Here is a 16,957-nt window from a genome sequence, read left to right on the forward strand (position 1 = left end):
AGATCCTAATAATGGTGTCTAGGCTACTCCCAGAATCCTGGATGGAGTAGCCAAGCTGGGATTGAGTTGTTCTTCAGACTTTTTTCTCCCTGCCATGGGACACTGAACCAAGGCCATACCCAACCCTCCAGCAATCATGAAGGGGATTGCTAAATCCAAGCCTTGGCCCTTCCTAGAGTTCTAAATTCAGAGCTCATGAGGTGGGGATTATACTCTTTGATGCTTGCCCCTTCCTACAGCTCCTGTGAAATTTGAATAAGTGCACATTATAAAATGATGCAAGGTTGCATTTAATGTGAACCAAAATTCAATTAATTTGGTACATATTAGCTAGTTTTAAGTTTTAGGTATTGCTAAGTAATCATTTTGTTCTTGCCCATCATCACATGTGGATGTGATGTGCTACCCCATACCATATTACCAATAGTTCTGTTATTTTTTAAGCCCTTAAAAAATGTACAAAAAAAGAGTACTCAAGATGGAATCACTACCAGCATGAAAAAGAAAGGTTTATTATTACATTAGAAAAAAGAATTTAATGTAATTCTAAAATAGGATGAGATGTCAGAATGTTTGAATCTGTAGCATGGAATATTATAAAACATACAAACAAAAAAGGCAAAATTACATCACATTTTTGTGGTGTGCAAACATTTGCAAGGATTAGTGGTCTTATAGTGGTAAAAATAGACCTATATGGATTGAAATTTGCAATCAAAAGCGTGTTCTTCTTAGCAAAGTTATCCATCAGTCAATAAACATTTTTAAATGACTATAATGTTCCAGGAACTGGGCTAACTAATGGGGATATAAAAAAAGGCAAAAGCTACTCCTTGCCCTTGAGTTTACAATTTAATTGGGAAGACAATGTAAAAACAAATATGGACAAATGAGCTATAATAGCATAAGTGGGAACTAGTTAATAGAGAGAAGACACTAAAATTAGGAGGGATTGGGAAAGGCTTCCTGTAAAAGATGAAATTTAACTGAACTTTGAAGGAAGCCAGGAAGTAGAGATGAGGAGGGAAAGCATTTCAGGTATGGGGACAGTCAGAGAAAATGCCTGTAACTGAGAGATAGAGTGTCTTATTTTTGGAATAGCCAGGAGGTCAGTGTCATAGGATCAAAGAGTATGTGTATGTATTGGAGGTGTGGGATGGGGATATAAGGTGTATGAAGACTGCAGAAGTTAGAGGAAAGAAGGGAGTGTATTCAAAAGATGTTGTAAGGATAAAATTGGAAGGCCTTGGCAGCAGATTATTGATGGGGAGTAAGAGAAAGTGAGGAGCCAAAGATAACACTTTGGTTGGATGGGAAACTGGTAGGATGGTGATGCCTTTGATAGTGACAGGGAAGTTTAGAAAGGGGGAGAATTTAGGGCAAAAGATAATGAGTTCAGGTTTTGATATGTTGAATTTAAAATGTCTAATGGACATCCAGTTCAAGATGCTAAAAGGCATTTGAAGATGGGAGACAAGTTCAGTAGAGAGAATTAGATTAGTAGATTTGAGGATCATCAGCATAGAGATGATAATTCAGTCCATGAGAGCAGATGAGATTATTAGATGAGGTAGTATATATGGATAAAAGAGGGTCTAAGAGAACCATGTGGCACACCCAGGGTTAGTGGGTGTGATCTGCATGACGATCCAGCAAAGGAGATTGAAAAAAAGCATCAGATAGATGTCAGATGGGTGTGAGGAGAACCAAAGGAGAGTGGTATCTCAAAAACCTAGAGAAAAAAGAATATCAATGAGAAAATTGTGATTGACAGTGTTGTAGTTTGCAGAAGGTTCAAAAAGGATGAAGATTGAGAAAAGGCTATTGGATTTGGCAATTAGGAGATTATTGTTAATTTTGAAGAGAGTAGTTTTGGTTGAATAATGAGGTCAGAAGCTAGATTGTAGGAAGGTAAGAAGAAAATATGACAAAGGAAGTGGAAGCACCTATTGTAGATGACCTTCCCCAGGAGATTAGTCCCAAAGAACAGAAGAGAGATAACACAATAGTTAGCAGGGAGGAAAGGACCAAATGAGGGTTTTTTGTGGATGGGGGAGACATAGCCATGTTTATTGGCAGTAGGGTAGGAGCCAATAACCAAAGAGAGAGAGAGATTGAAGAGAGATACTGGAACCTCACTCTGCTTCAGTTTCTTCATCTTTAAAATATGGCATTTGGACAAAATATTCCATAAGGTTCCTTCTAGTTATAAATACATGATTATTTGTTAAAACATGTTGATTTTAGAAAGTTATGATTACAAATAAGTACTTGTGGTGGATTTGTATGTAGATAGAAATGTATAAATAATTCTGCAAGATATAATCCTTTATTTGTGAAGTGTATTTTATTCTCAAAACGTCGGGTACTTGTACTATGATTAATAGTTGTTTATATTACTTGTTTCCACCAGACTCTTCATTTTCTTATGAGAATAACACCATGATGTCTTTCTTCTTACTTAGATAATGATATTGGAAAGCTTTTATCATCTTTCAAGATTTCTGATAAACAAGCTGAATGCATAGAAAACTGCAGAATACAATTTTGCCAAACTATGAGGACCAACCCTAGTATCATCAGTGGAACTGGTGAGTTTTAGGGGAATTTGGCCATCTGGGTGGAGTAGAATGGAGAACCTTGTAGTGACTATCAGGAAAAGTTGAGTTGTCTAGAAAAAACTCATGAATCTCCTTGAGATCTGGGTTAACAAGAAAATTAAGTGGAAAGGCTACTCTCTTGAGAAACCCCCAAACTTACTGAATTGTACACAAGGTGTCATTGTGTTATGAACAGAAACTAGAAAGCTGGAAGTTGCCTGGTCCCAGCAAATCTTTGGTTATACTTTAACAAATTACTTTTTATCCTTTTATTTAGATGTTGGCTTCTTGTTTTTTGCTCTGGACCCCACAGTGTATTTCAGATTAATATACACTATATATGTTTAAGTTTTAATATATAAAACAAATATGAATTAAATTAAAATATGAAAACAAACCAGTATGTATCAGCTTGAGAACATGGAAGAAAACCAAATTTTCTGTTAGCATTGTTCAGAGTTAATTTAATATCAACCTGACAAAACAGATCTGATTGTTATGGAGATTTTTCTAAAAATTTATGAAACTCAGGCACTGCCTTTCATCATATTACTTTAATCTTCTGCTGAAAGGTCTAATGAATAAGTCCAGTAAAGTAGTATTTATGGGATACCTACAGCATGCCTTGTACCATGCCAAGAGAATTGGAATTTGGTTCAGAGGGCAATTAGGAAATAATTTTCTAGCTGAATAACTGCCTACCTGATTCTTAATAATGATCAAAGCCTTTCAGTCTTAAAAAAAAAAAATAAGGGAAGAATTGCCTGAAGTGATTCAACACATGTTTTTGGATCTCAGAGAGAAATTCTTTCTCATAACTCTTCATTATTGTACATATACTCTATATGTACTTAAACATTTATGTATTTTTAGGGTAGGAGGTCTTTTTGTTCTAATTTTGTATTTCTCGGTTTCTTACTATTTATTAAAATATTGTTGGGCTGAAAAATAACAAAAGTATCATTGTCTGGCATTTCTGAACTGAAATTTCCAGATAAGCAAATATAAATAAGTATGATGCTTAAGGCTAACAGTTTACAAAATTAAAATCAACAATAAAATACCACTTGGAAGTTAGTGTACTATACCAAAGACTTTTTTCCAGTAAAAGGAGATGATTTAATGAATCAGTTCAGGAAAATACATGATATATAAATTCATTAAAATCCCACTTACATAACACTTTTCATTGGACTTACACGTTATTGTATATAATACCTTATATTATGATTTTAGGATTTTTCAGTTACTAAACTTGAACTGGGTTCAAATTGGAACTAGTTTTTTCTTTTTTAGAAAATAATGCTACTGGAAATTCTAGTACATTACTGTTGTACTACAGACTTTATATTTAAGATTATACTCTTGAAAACATTTTGAAAAGTTTGTTATTTTTATAAGTAGGATAAAATTGCTGGCATCAGTCTTTGAGTGCTTAGTTCATTTCAATTGTCATTATCTCAGAGAAAATTTGATTTAACAACATTTGAAGGATAATATCCACTCTAATATCCCCATTTCTCCCATATATTCTCATTAAACTTTACTTCTGTACCACCACTATTAGGTTGGATGGGAAAGACTCATGACTGAAGTTGAATGTTAAATAAGTTTATAATAAGCTGCATATTTTTGTAGGCTTTATGATAGGATGTAAGAAAGATTCCAGTTTCCCCACCAGAATCATGGAAGAAACTGAAAAACTGTTTTTTGTTCATTTTAGAAGACTGTATACAAATGATATATACATTTCCACAATCCTCAAAGTTTCATACATTTATTGGCTATCCTTGAACACAAAAGAAATATTGGTCCTTTGATTTCATGTATTCTGTTTACCTCAGTATTGATAAAGTGAATTTTGTTTTTAAGAAATGGTAATTTGCTATGAAGAGCAAGTAGTAATATAATTTCTAAAATGACAAACTAATTTATTTGAATGCAGTATATTTTCTGGAGTAGTAATTCACTGAAATAATTTTTTCTGTGGATATTTGCTTATGGCAAAAATAGAAAGACATTAAGGAAAATAAGTTTTGGTGTCAATAATGGAAGGCTTGTTTATTAAAAGCTTTCATTTAAAAGAGTTTCTAAATGTCAACATTCATGCCTTATGGATTTTAATTTGTATCTTATCTGTTAAGTAATTAAAAGACGGGGATAAAAATTGAAAGTGAAATATTTGAATTTTTAATGGGATTTCCAAAAAGTTACATTTATAGAAGATAAATGACATATTAAAACAACATAAATAATGACTGTATTATCCTCTGAAAAGTATATTTGTAAATGATGTGTATTTTAATTATTTAATGCCAATAAAGCAATTATAAATGCTATAGTACAGTTTTTAAGCAACAATGTATCAAGCAATGTAAATATATTTTTAAATAATTAATTTCACTAGTCATTGTACTGTAGAGTTATATAATGAAAAAACAAAGAAACATCCGTAATAGTTCTGTATTGATATGTATTTAAAAATGGGATATCCAGGTTTCTTTCTGCCCAACAAGAATAAAAATACAAATGGGAAAATTTGCCTCTCATAGTTTATCTTTATTGATTGAATAGATATGATTAAAATAAGATCATAGGATCATGGCTCTAGAACTAGAAGGGAACCAAAGAGGTCCAGTCCCCTTGTAGGAACCCAGATCTTCTGACTTCAAATCCTGCATTTTTTTTCACTATGTCGTAGTAAAAGGAGAGAAATGCTACAGTTAAGATTTTTCTTAGGAAAGCATTATTTTTAATAATAGATAGCATTTATACAGTGCTTTGAAGCTAGCAAAGTGCTTTACATATAATACCTCATTTTATGCTCAGAACAACACGGAGGGAGGTGCTATTATCATCCCTATTTTATAGATGGGGAAATTGAGTTAGACAGAGCTTTCTGTGATTTACCCAGAGTCATACAACTAGTTAAGGATTTGAGTATGGATTTGAATTCAGGTCTTCCTTTCCTCCAGTTCCAGGACTCTATCCATTGCACCTGGAAGAAGTAAGGAAGTTTTCAACATGCTTAGACCCAGAGAGCAAAGAAAAAATGTAGAAACTACAGGGAGACAGATTTCAGCTTAGTATATAAAAGAATATACTAACATAGAATCATAGACTTAGAACTAGAAGTGATCTTTGAGTCTACCTGCTGCATTTTAAAGATGGAGGTCAGGGGGGTAAGGAAGGTGACATGTGTGTTTATGTATGTGTGCATAAATATACACACGCATACACACAATAATCATTCCTCTTCTGTTTCCCTGTATGTGGATGATTCCTTACCTGCTGCCTATAAACATATGCTTCCCTGCAAAAGGATCTTTTCATCCTGCTCCTGCTTTCACCAAAAGCTCTTATATTTCTCCTTCAGTTCGTAGCCAGAAATTTAGAAAAAGTTGGTTACACTCCTTATTTCTAAATCAACTTTTATATTTCTTTTCTCATCCTAGCTTCTAACCTCACTATTCAACTTAAACTGCTCTCTTCAAAGTTAAGAATGAGTTTTTAATAGGCAGATCTAGTGACCTTTTCTTTTTTTAAATTTTTTTTCACTTGATAAGCACTTATTTTCTCTCCTTCCCACCACTCCTCGACCTATGGAAGAAAAGAAAAAAAATAAAAACAATTTTTTTTAGAGAAAACATATACATAGTTAAAGGAATTTTCACATTAATTGTATCCAAAAATATGTTCTCAATCCTCATCTTTTTTTTTTTTTAAAGCAATTGGGGTTAAGTAACTTGCTCAAGGTTACACGGCCGGGTGTTTCTGGGTGGGTGCTAAGTGTCTGAGTCTGGATTCAATTCCAGGTCATCCCAACTCTGGGGCCAGTACTCTTACTCACTGTGCTACTTGGCCACCCCAATCCTCATCCTTTTTGACCTCTAAATATTTGAAACTATTGACCCCTCTTCCTTCATGTGGACACTGTCCTCTGGATTTTCATGACACTGAATTCTTTTGGTGTTCTCCTTTTACTTGTTTGACCACTCCTCAGTGTCTTTTATTGGTTTATCATCTAAATTCCATCCCCTGACTGTGGGTAAACTACATGATTCCATCTTGAGCCTTTCTTTATCTTGATTTTTGGCGAAGTTAAAACTTCCATGGATTTCATTGTTATCACTATGTAGACATCTCCCAGATCTGTTATTTCCAGGCCTAATCTCTCTGCATCACCAACTGCCCATTAGAATCTTTGAACTAGATGGCCTGTAGGCATTTTAAACTCATCATTCCCAAAACAGAACTCATTTTTTCCTGAACCCAGGTCTTTTAGAAACTTCCCAATTTTTGTTCAGGATCAGCTAGGTGATTATAATGTATTGGGCCTGGAGTCAGGAAGGCTTATCTTCCTAAGTCCAAGACCGACTTCAGCCACTCACTAGCTTTGTGACCTTGGGCAAATCATTTAAGCATGTTTGTCTCAGACCCTCATCTGTAAAATGAGCTGGAGAACGAAATAGCAAACCACTCCAGTATCTTTGTTGAAAAAAACCCCAAATGTGGTCATAAAGAATTATACATGACTGAAATAACTGAAAAACAACAAAGAATACAATCTACTTCAAAATCTTGTTGATTCTCCCTCTACAACATCTTTCACTTCTGTCTCCATGTCTCCATCACCATTCTTCAGGCCCTTGGCACCAGAACTTTTCTATAGTCCCTAAATTGGTCTCCCTGCCTCAACTCCCCTAATTTTTCAACTTTGCATCTACTTAGCTGCCAAAGTATTACTTGAAATGCCTTTTTAATAACCACTTTCATCTCCTTCTCAATTAACTAGTGTCTCCCTAACATCATCTTCACCATCTTCAAATGCAAAACTCCTTTGTTTGGCATTTAAAATATTCTACAGCTATTAAAGCTTAACACTGAACTGACTTTTGGGGCACCCTATATTCTCTTCTTCATGTTTTCCAGCAAGCTAGTCTTCTTTCTTTTCCCCACAAATGACATTCTAGTCATTTATATGTTATATTTTCTCATCCCAGAAGAAATGTGAGTTCCTTGAAGGCAAGGACTATTTCATTTTTGTATTTGTATCCTTATCACCTAGAACAGTGCCTGGCACATAATAGGTGCTTAATAAATGCGTCTTGATTTAATATAAGTAAGTAAAATCACTTCCAATCACTATTTCTTTTTCTCTTGAGATGAGAACTTAAATTTGAGTTCAGTTGATGTAGTTCAGACAAAGTGAAAGACTGAATATGACTGCAGTTTTCAACTTTGAGGTTTTCCTAATTCTAGTATTGGCTCTAGAGTATGATAAATTATGGCCCAGGACCACCACAGGCATTCTTATTTTTTCTATCTCATTGTGCCACATTCCACAATAATAGTAAATGATCTAGGGAAAAAAATACAATAGGACCTCAAAAGGTACCCTGCCAATCAGCCTCCACTAATCTTTTCTTACTCCAAATATGATTTATTTATTCTTGGTTTTGGTTTTGTTTTTGCTTTGTTTATTTGTCTTTTTAGTGGGGAGGGCAGGGCAAATGGGGACTATGTGACTGACCCTCCCAAGGTCACAAGGCTAGTAAGTGTCTGAGGCCAGATTTGAGCTCAGGTCCTCCTGACTCCAGGGCCAGTGCTGTCTTTATGGCACCACCTAGCAGCCCTATGATCTATTTTTTTATCCACTGACTGACCTAAATGCCCTTACTACCAGAGACCAGCCAGGAATATTCTACACCACAGAGACGGTTTGGTTGTTTTTTGTTTTGTTTTGTTTTGAAGAATGCTGATGGCTTATTTTTTGAATGGAAACAGGTTTGTTCATCGGCCTCTAATTTGATGAACACATTTTTGAAAATGAGTCCTGCAGCACCTCCAAGACTTTTCAGAAAATCAATGAAAATATATAATTCTATGATCTACAAACTCTTTTAATTCTCTGGGCTCTAATTTATAGACTTTATGGCTTGAGTTCTGTGAGAGCTACTAAGCACTCTCTTAATTTTTCTTCACCTGTCTAGGGTTTCAGTTTCCTCTTAACTTCTGTTGTTCCAGTTTAAGAATCATCTTCAATAAAGAATATTGGAAAAAGCAAAATATTAATCAAATATTCTTCACTGCTCTCCCCCCCCCCTTTCCAGTCTTATTATTCCCTCCCACATAATCTATGATCAAGTGACACTGCCCTTCCTGCTGTTCTTCAAACAAGACTCTCTGCCTCCCAACTCTGGACATTTTTACTGGCTTTTCCCTGTTCCTAGAAGGCTTTCATTCCTCATTTCTCTCTCCTGGCTTCATTCAACTCTTAATTAAAATTATCTTCTTCTAAAGGAAACTTTTTACTACCCCTCTGAATTCTAAGCCTTCCTTCTGTTGATTATTTCCAGTTTATCCTGTATATAGTTTGTTTGTACATAGTTGTTTACATTTTGTCTCCCTCATACGGAGTATGAGCTCCATGAGATGAGGGACTGTCTTTTATCTTTAGAAGCCCAGTACTAAGCACAGTGTGCATGTAATAAATGTTTGACTAACTTTTGCCTAAATATAAGCTTTCACCACTTGTATTATAATATGCAAACAGATGGAACTTTTTTTGAAAGAAGGAATATAGTTAAATAATTTTGACAGAAATAGGCTAATTCAAAGAATGGTAGTTCAATCAAGAACACTACTCATACCTGCTATTTGACTGAATTGACATATCTTTGTACTCACTAGTCATTTCATTGAGAAGGGTTAAATAAGTTGTACATGTACATTCTTGTATTCTGCCCCTCTTCAGTTCCACCATCTTCCCCCAGTATAGATAAATGATAAAAAGTGGATCTATAACTTCATATATCTTCTCACTTGATTATTACCTTTCAGTCAGCTAAGGTTAAGTGCTTCTAAGAAAGCTCAACACAAAAATATTAAACAAATTCTTGTTTCCAAAGTACAGAATTTAATTTGCCTTATCAGTATGTGTATCAAACATCACAATATCAAAAACTTTAAAGCATAATTAGAACTAAGAACAAAAGATTTTAGATAAAAATTTCCTGAAAGTTAGTATTCCATCTACACAGAAATTACCTTACCCAGCATTATGGATGTAAATATTTAATTAACATTTTGATAGTTATGATGATTATCATGAGGAATAATAAATTGATCTTAGTTACATTCTTATGAATGAAAAGTAACAAGTTCAAAGAACATCAATAAATTGTTGGTCAACTTGTTAAGAAGCTGTTAAATGCATATATTTCTGTTTATTATTATAAAAAATTTAAAAGAAGCATAGGGATTTAAGAAACTCTTAAGCAACTTAAAATATAATCATGCAGATAAAAATAATATGCATTAAGCAATTGCAAAAAATATGCCCTTTCCATCCAGTTGACTGCCAGGGTCTGCGGATTCTATCTAAACATTATCTTTTGATTCATCTTTTTTTCCATGATTGTCAATACTATCTCAGTATTATGATTGGAGGGAAGAAGGCAGAATCTGAGATAAGAGAGCCTGGTTTCAAATCTTGATTTTGCCATTTATAAGTTTTGTGGCTCTAGAGTCACTGAACTTTTTTGGATCTTACTGTTCTTATATATAAGATGACAGAGGAGTTGAACTAGGTTATCTCTAATGTCCCTTCTAGTTAAAATTCTTTGATCCCACTGGCACTGTCCTAGGTTAGTTCTTCATTACTTGAATTACTGAAATGCCATGAGCTGTCTTCTCTGCTTACATTAACTAATTCCCACTTCTTCCCTTACCCACATTCATCCTAAACATCCCTTCCAGATTCATTTTCCTACAGCACAGATCTAATATCATTCTTTTTATCCAAGTACTTCAAAAGTTCTATTTTAGCTGATGTGCCCCCACTCCTACTCATGCTGATTACAGAAACCACCTTCACCTTAGTTGAAGTTTTCATGAGTTTCTGTGGCCAAAACATTTGTCACCTAGTGGCCAATCTTTGGGTGCCAAATGTTTTTACACTTGACTAGGCTGATATACAGACTGTAAGCCTTCACTGGCCTTATAACTGACATTTATATGACACTTAGGTGAGGTGCTTTCAAAATATTGTCATTTGAGCTCAGGGAAGATATACGGTAGAAACTATATATGTTATCCTTGAATATAGGAAATCGAGGCTGGGAGTGATCAAGTGACTTAAACATGGCTACGCAAGAGCATAAATGACAGAGGTGGGATAGGAACCCATGTCTCTGCTCACTCTTGAACTCTGTATTCTTTTTACTGCACTATACTTCTTTATTCAAAGACTTTTCAATTTAATAGAACTTACCCAAGTTTACTGGCACAAACTTTGAGAACACAGGGTTACTTCCATACCATAGTGAGGCATTAATGATTAAAAATATTCAAAGGTTCCCTATTGCTTGCCAAATAATCATTTTCCCTATTATCAAATTTCTTCCTCAATCCAGTATACAAATCTGATTGTCGAGTTTCATTAATGGTGTCTTTTCTCATGTAGTAATATTTTTTATTCTAAGGACTAGACGTATGTTAGAAAAATTCATAATGGAAAAAAATTCCACAGTTTATGTAAATGCTTGATATGTATTTAAAAGAATTCTAAGTTTGGTTACTGATATTTTATACTTTTCTTTCTGGATAGACACATTCTACAACTCTTTTAATCTTTGATTGTACCATAAAAATAAAGCTAGCAGCCGCCACAGAGGCTATATAGGTTAATGCAACCCCATTATTTTGTAGAGCAGGAAACTGAAGCCCAATGAAGTTAAACTATTTACTGAAGGTCATAAGGATAGTATTATGCATTAAAAGCTAGATCTAAGTCTTCCAGGTCCTCTGATCTCTAACTCCAGGGGTAGGCTCCTTCATTCTTAAGGATAGATGGTAGAGTATTTTACTCAATTAACAGCATAGTGAAGTTAATGATCATTACTGATCATAATGCCATCTCCACTTATTCTGACATCTCTGCCTTCTTTTGAATTCTGCCCTTGGAACCATTCTGGACTCCAATTTTCCCTCTTGGTCCTTATCTTATCTGAATCTAGGCCTCCACTCACTTCTAGGCCATTTCAATTCTCTGCCTCTCCTCTCCACTTCTCTCCCTCCTAACTCCCTTTATATGTTATCTTTCTCTATCAGATCATAAGTTCATTGAGAGCAGGGACTTTCTTGTTTGCTTTTATTTCCAGTTTTTAGTATAGTTCTTGGCACATTGTAAGTGCTTAATAAATGTACTATATTCTGATTTTCTATCGCTAATTAGTCATTCAAGTAACAATGAAGGAAACCAGAAAATTAAGAAGGAGACATATTTGGGGTTTGTCTGGATCAGTAGATATGACTGTTCATTGGAAACAGACTACATATATAACCCGTAGTCAGTTTTGCAAATTCACACTACTAGTTATAACAGAGACCGGGCAAGAAAGAATAGGTGAACTTGTTCAAGTTAATCACTACTTTTGAAAATATAATAAAAGTGTGTGCCCTAATTCAAAGAGGCTATTGGTGTTTTCATGTGAAGTTTATTATTACTATAGAGAACTGTGATATGTAGGTCACATATCATCATGCTAAATTGAGTTTCATAAAAAAAAGCATTGCAAAGTCCTCAGTAAATTGTTAATTCCATTCAGTTAAAAAGTATTTGTGTTCAGATTTGATTAAGAATTTTCTCAATTTAGTGATGAATATGTAGTTGCATGTCTAGCTAGCTAAAATTGATTTTTGCTCCTGAGTTTCAAAGAATTGCTTAGCAATGTACAATTACTTAGTAACTGTTATATTAATTTAAGCACTGAACTAAAATATTGGCATAATGCCATTATCTGGATATTTTGTCCCCAAATTTGAACCACCTAAGATATAATTAGGGCTGAAATGGATGCTTTCATTTTAAAAATCATTGTTTGTCTTTATCCTGGGTACAAAATAAGTATCTTGCACCTTAGATTAGCATGAATTTGTATTGCTAAATTCCAAATAAAAAGTTTACTCAAGATATTGCTCATTCAGAGTGAAACTAAAACCTCAAGGTGACAATTGTCGGTTAACTTGCAATTGATTTCTTTGTTGTCTTCTTACATATTTGACTTCTTTGTAGTCTTCCTATGTGTTATTTCTTGTTGCTGTTCTGTTGTTTCAGTTGTGTCTTACTCTTTGTGACCCCATTTAAGATTTTCTTGGTCAAGATACTGTAGTGGTTTACCATTTCCTTCTCCAGATCATTTTACAGATGAGGAAACTGAGACTAACAAGTGACTTTCCCAGGGTCACACAGCTAGTAAGTGTCTCCATGCATGCTGTGGTTCATCCATACTGGACTCTTTGCTGTTCTTCACATATAATGTTCCATCTCTCATTTCTATGCCTCTGCACTGACTGTTTCCTATAACTAAAATGTTCTCCCTTCCAACCTCCATGTCAACCCTCACCTCTGGTAGGATGTCTTTAATTTTAGTGCCTTCCAACTTTTAATTATTTTTTATTTATCATGTACATAACTGGTTTATTTGATAATTGCTATGATATCTCTTTAGGTTATTCTAGAGATGTATATTTTTTTCAATGGACAAAATACTTTAACACATATTTTTACAACCTATGAAGCTTTCTTTGATCCCTCCAAGCTGATAACAACCTTTCTTGAGGGCAGAGACTATATCTTGTCAGCCAAACATTTATTGTCACTCCTTATCCTCTGACAAATCTCAGCCCTGGATTACTTCTACTTCTAACTTATCTTCTACTCACCTGATACTGAATAGAGCTGAAAGAAGTCACATTGCTATGCTAACTTGGTACATAATAAATTCATGTTATCCAGCTTCAAATTGACCCTCATTCATATTGTTTGCCTCTCAATGAGTAGAATAGGGCACAGAGGGAGGGAAAAAATTTGGAACTTAAAAATATGACTAAAATGAAATTTTTAAAAATGGGCATCACTGTAAAGAAAATCCTTTTATTCCTCTCTAATTCATTTCCTTTTTTCATTTACTACTACCAAACATTCTGTCTTTTCTCTATACCTTTCACTCAATACCCTCAGTCACCTAAGCTCCCTCTACTTCTTTTCATCTCAAATCTCTTGACATCATCTCCTACTTCTTTCTTTCTCCCAATTGCTGACACTGAAAGATTAACTTCTCTTCCTGGATACTACCCTCTTTGGATCTTTGTGGTATTGCATTCTTCTAATTCTCCTCCTGTATGACTGAATACTCTTAAGTTCTCTTTGTTGGCTGATGTTATTGTTCAGTATTTTAGATAATCTTTATCAATACTCCAACTCTAGGTATTACTCCAAGGTTCTGTTCTGAGCCTCTCTTCTGTCTCTACACATCTTCTCTCATGGTGACCATGTTGAGGTCCCTTGAGTTTGGTTATTATTGCTATGCTGATGATTCAAAGATCAATATCCTGACTCTCTCTCCCTTGAACTTAAGCCCCACATCAGCAATTACCAGTTTTACATTTCATATTGGCCATCTTATAGACATATAGACTTACTATTTTAACCCCAATCTCATCCCTCTTCCAGTTTTTTCTGTATAGTCATACAATACTATTCTTCCACTCTTCTAGTTTCTTAACCTCAATCTTATCCCAACTTTTTATATTCCCTTAATGTACATATCTAGTTAGTTGACAGATATTGCTATTTTTATCTGTACATCATTTCTCATATCTAGTCACTTCAGTTCAGGCGCTCAACACCTTTCACCTAGATTATTACACTGAACTTTATGTCACAAGCCTTTCCCAACTCTATCCCTACTATAATTCCAGAGGTGTCAAACATTGCAGCCTACAAAGCTCCCAAGTGTGACCAGACTAGATTAAAATGTAATTGGGAAATGTTTAATAAAATAAATAAGAATACAACAAAATATAGTGGTTTTCTAAGCCTATAGTATAAACAGCATAGAGATCCATTTCTATTTGAGTTTGATACCATTGTTTTTGTTTTTTTTTTAAAGCAATCTGGGTTAAGTGACTTGCTCAAGGTTACACAGCCAGTTATTTCTGGGTGTGGTGCTAAGTATCTGAGCCCAGATTTGATCTCCAGGTCATCCCAACACTGGAGCCAGTGCTCTTACTCGCTGAGCCACCTGGCTGCCCCTGATACCATTGTTCTATGCTGCTGCTAAAGTGATTTCCCTTAAGTGCACATCTGACCAGGTTAGTCCCCTACAGTTAGCTTTAGTGGTTCTTCCCTACAGTCACTAGAATGAAATAATAAACTTCTCCATTCAGTATTTAAAGCTTATCACAGCCTTACCCATACCTAACTTTTCAGCTTCATTTGATAGTTTCCTTTCCATACTTTGTGAACCAGCTAAATTGTTTTCTTACTGTTCCTCACAAACAACACCCATTCTTCCATCCCCATGAATTTTCATTGGCAGCCCCACCTGTTTGGAAAGCATTTCCTCCTCACCCATGCTTCATAGACTCTCTTTTTTACTTCAGTCTACAATTCAATAATCACTTTCTACATAAGCCTTTCCTAATTTCCTCAACTTTTAGTTCCTTCCCTCCCATATTACATTGTATTTAATCACTTGTATTTATTCTTTTTATTTATTCTGAATATACATTTACATATGTGTTTGTGTATTTATGTATTTATTTACATGTACTTTTTTCTCCTACCATTAGAATGTAAACTTTTTGAGAGTAGGGGTTTCTTCATTCTTTAAATTTAGTATTCCCAGCATCTAGCACAGCCTGATAGTAGGTATAGAATACATATTTATTGGTTGATAAATGTGGCTTTAACAGGAAGGGTACTAGTTGCTGGGCAGAAAGAGCAAGGATTGGGAAAGGCCAGGTTACAAAGGGCTTTAAATGACAAACTTGAGTTTTTATTTTATCTTAGAGGCAATGTATGTGTAAGGAGGAAAAGGAGTTTGGTCATTGGAGTTGAGAATAGATTTGTAATGTTGTCAGTCCTGGATTTTAGGAAAATGGTAGCAGTGTAGAAGATGATTGGAGTAGGGGTATAATTGTGACAGTGGAACTAATGAAATCCAAATAAGGGGGTTTTGTAGGTCTTAAGGAAGGCAATGCCCATGTAAATAGTAAAAAGAAGCCAAGAAATTTTTGTGGAGGTGGAATTGACAGTATTTGACAACTAACTGGCATATGGTTATAAAGAGACTAAAGAAGTGAGCATAATGTTGAGACTGTAAGCTTGGGACACTGGAAGGATCATGTCCTTCATTGAAATAGAGAAATTCAGAGGAATAGATTCAGGGGGAAAGTTACTAAGTTGTATTTTGTACATGTTGAATTTGAGATGTCTTATAGGACATCCATTTTGAAATGCCCAAATGGACATTTGTCAATGTGGTACTAGGGCTTGGAAGAGATCAGAGCTAAATATTCATATTATGGCATCATTTGCACAGAAAGTGATAAACCAATATAAACTAATTTAATCTGAAGGGAGAAATATAAAGAATAGAAGAGGGGCCAGGACAGATTATTGGGGTTTTCCATAATTTAAAGAACTAAGTTTTATGTCTCTGCTAGCACCCTGTCCAATGTTCTGTACTTACTATAGATATATTATAAATAGGATCATAGGATTGAGAGTTGGAAGAGACTTAATCATCTAATGATTAAAGTCCAGCCCAAATCTGCCATCTGTCCTCTGTCCCCTAAGCTACATTCTTTTCCACCATTTTACAAATGAGAAAAATGAAACCTAGAGTGATTTTATCATTGAGGTAATTAATAGCAGATCTATTATGCAAACCCAGATCTTTTTACCGCATCATACTACCTTTATATGTTTTTGTTTTTTAATCCATCTGGTCAGGTACTATGCTTATATGTACAGATACAGTGACAGTATTTATACAGGGTGACCAGTAGCAAAGAGCAAAAAATTCTTTGATTCTCATTCAGTATGGTTACCCTGAACAGACATAGCTAATTTCTAATTTTATTCTTTTTTTTTTTTTTTTTGCCTTTTGGAGGGGCAATTGGGGTTAAGTAACTTGCCCAAGGTTACAGGGCTAGTTTTTTTGTGTGGGTGTTAAGTGTCTGAGGCCGGAACCCGAACTTGGGTCCTCCTGACTCTGGGGCCAGCACTTTACTCACTGCGCCACCTAGCTGTCCCCTCTAATTTTATTCTTAAGAAGCTTAATATATGCAATATGTAAAAATTCTGAGACTACATTTATCCTAGCCCACTCTTAAAGGAATTTTTTTATTCTTAAATGTGCAAATAAATTTCATGTTATCACCTAATTATATGTTAATTTTCCTACATTGAAATATTTTAAATTACTGAGAATTCAAATTCTCAGCAGGCCTTGGAGAATATAAAAATTGCAGATGATTTCTTTTAAAAAATTTTACATTGAATG

General features: G+C 34.7%; 1 protein-coding gene across 2 annotated transcripts in view; it reads left to right on the forward strand.

Moving 5' to 3' along the window:
* The window catches only part of TBC1D32 (TBC1 domain family member 32), a 246,731-nt gene that overhangs the window by 144,927 nt on the left and 84,847 nt on the right, over positions 1 to 16,957 (forward strand). For both annotated transcript variants that reach the window (XM_069076948.1, XM_069076949.1), the window contains one exon: positions 2,466 to 2,591. In XM_069076948.1, the coding sequence (XP_068933049.1) occupies positions 2,466 to 2,591 (126 nt within the window). The remainder of the gene's footprint in view (positions 1 to 2,465; positions 2,592 to 16,957) is intronic.

The sequence above is a fragment of the Petaurus breviceps genome, unplaced genomic scaffold, assembly GCF_028583685.1.
Source record: "Petaurus breviceps papuanus isolate PSGF00001 unplaced genomic scaffold, PetGlider_PUasm1.0 90977, whole genome shotgun sequence".
Lineage (NCBI taxonomy): Eukaryota > Metazoa > Chordata > Mammalia > Diprotodontia > Petauridae > Petaurus > Petaurus breviceps.